Consider the following 2,381-nt stretch of genomic DNA (forward strand, 5'->3'; position numbering starts at 1 on the left):
GCGATAAACCTTAGAGTTTACCAGGTGACGGCGATAGAGATACTGAGTCCCTATAATGGGGGCACCTTGGGGGCCTTAAGACCAAAGTGAGGATAATTAGAACTGCCCTATACAATGCACTTTTCTTGACAGGGACCACAGACCATGGATGTATACGCGACTATTTCTGAATTGTATGAGCATATGGTTGTTGCATTTTGTCTATTCAAATTATTCATTTATTTTTTATAACTCCCCTAAGGTAAAGAAAAACACAAAAATTAAAAATGCATTATCATGTGAGAGAAAACCTAGTGTGAAAAAAAGATTTGTGAGAAGCATACATTCCTTCTTTAAAAAGAAAAAAGGAACATGCATATCATATATTTAGGATCACAAGGGGATTTGTATCAAAGATGAGAAATCAGTGTGACCTCTGTCACATCATAAAATATTATGAAGAGGAACACCGATAACTCACCTCTCGACAAGGATGAGCCATCAAGTCTTTGATAGAAACCCCCTTCATGCATTACCATCTAAATAAGCTTGATAAGAAATTATCTTGTCCTTTAAAGGTGGCTTTTCAACATTCCGTACTCACACGAGCTCAAAAGATAAAAGCTATGGAAGACTTAGAGGAAAGAAATTGTGTCCTCAATGAGGAGCTCGGACAACTCAAGGAACAAATGGCTAGAATGCTTGAGGCCATGAACAAATTGCAGCATGACAATTGTACTAGCAACGTTTGTAACGTTTCCAAAGATCATCTGAACGCCTTGGAAGAAAGACTGAAAGTTGTGGAAGGCCACAATTTTGACATTCAAGAAGCTGCGGATATGTGCCTAGTGCAGGACATCCAATTCCCCGCCAAGTTCAAAATCCCTGACTTCCAAAAGTATACCGGGGCTAGTTGTCCAAAAGGACATCTGACTATGTATTGTAGGAGGATGGCAGCCTACGTGGGCAATGAAAAGCTCCTGATACACTGTTTTCAGGAAAGCCTTTCAGATGTTGCTCTTAACTGGTACATGCAGCTGGATGGAGGAAAGATCCAAACATGGAAACAGCTAGCCGATGCTTTTCTCCGTCGATACAAGTATAACATCGACCTATTTCCTGATAGGTCTGATTTACAAAGCTTAAGCAAGAGGGGCAATGAGTCCTTCAAAACCTATGCACAAAGATGGAGAGCATTGGATGCACAAATAGAACCTTCATTATCTGACAAAGAGATGGTGACAATGTTCATTGACTCTCTAAGTGGACCCTATTATGACAAGATGATAGGAAACACGTCAACCCTTTTTGCCGACATAGTCACCATAGGTGAAAGGGTTGAGCAAGGCTTAAAAAGCGGGAAGATAGGGAAGGCTCTGACAAGTTATGACCCTAGAAAATTCTATGAAAAGAAAAGGGAAGAAGGGGTCCACGCCGTCATCTCTACTCCAAAAAGTCAAGCCACACCACAGGCAAAGCTTAGAGACGACAAAGTTGTAGACAAAATCCCTATCACATACACAGAGCTACTTCCTCAACTCCTAGAGGCTTTGATGTTAGTCCGACTTCCTCCAACAAAGAAGATGAACCCTCCTTACCCGCCGTGGTACAAACCCGAGGAAAGGTGTGACTATCACTCTAACTCTCCGGGGCATTCCGTGGAACAATGCAGGACCCTACAATTCCGTGTGCAAGGACTTATAGACGCTGGATGGTTGAAATTTGACACCGACACACCTAGCATCGACAAGAACCCACTGTACAAGCATGACGAGGAATGACCTTGGAGTATAAAATTGAGAAATTACAAGAGTAGGGGGCTTTCTTTCTTTTTCAAAAAAATTGCATTAAATTCATGCTCAACTCATGACATTCACCCACGGTCATGAGTTCAAACAAAATAAGGGTTTGTATAAGTTTTTACATTCATCAATAATATGCGTCATTTTCATAAACCTCTTGTGTTTATTCTTTTACCCTTTCTTCCCACATATTAAATTCTAAAATCAATCACAATAAAAAAAACAAACATGACCGAAGATAATAAAATTAATCAAAGCTTCGAACATCTACAACGCATTATCTGAGTCTAAGGTAGATAAGAAGATCACCTCTCTCCTTGGTGTACGGGAATGGGGGGGCTTTGTTAATCATCAAAGACGCTGGTCCTCCCAAACGCGGATGGAAGGAGATTCTGTCAAAGCAAAGAACCGTTATGCCAAAAATAATATCACTTGCAAAATATTGCTAGGATGAAAACCCGCAAAGGGTATCTTAAGTAAAAAAAAAAAAAAATTGATTGAAAGTTCCCGCTAGGACACGTCCTAGGCAAAAATTTAGGGATCTAAAAAGGATAAAAAGTAGTAAGTGATAATTCTCATAATTGAAAGCTAAAAGGCGGC

The 2,381-nt window shown here is 40.1% G+C and overlaps 1 protein-coding gene across 1 annotated transcript; it reads left to right on the forward strand.

The window, feature by feature from the left end:
* The first annotated feature begins 605 nt into the window (after positions 1-605).
* On the forward strand, positions 606-1,760 carry LOC145952304 (uncharacterized). The gene has a single exon (XM_083064644.1). The coding sequence runs from the start codon at positions 606-608 to the stop codon at positions 1,758-1,760; it is 1,155 nt and encodes a 384-aa protein (XP_082920770.1).
* Positions 1,761-2,381: the final 621 nt, after the last annotated feature.

This window comes from Cajanus cajan, chromosome 10, assembly GCF_000230855.2.
Source record: "Cajanus cajan strain Asha chromosome 10, NIPB_CcT2T_4, whole genome shotgun sequence".
In the NCBI taxonomy this organism is placed as follows: domain Eukaryota; kingdom Viridiplantae; phylum Streptophyta; class Magnoliopsida; order Fabales; family Fabaceae; genus Cajanus; species Cajanus cajan.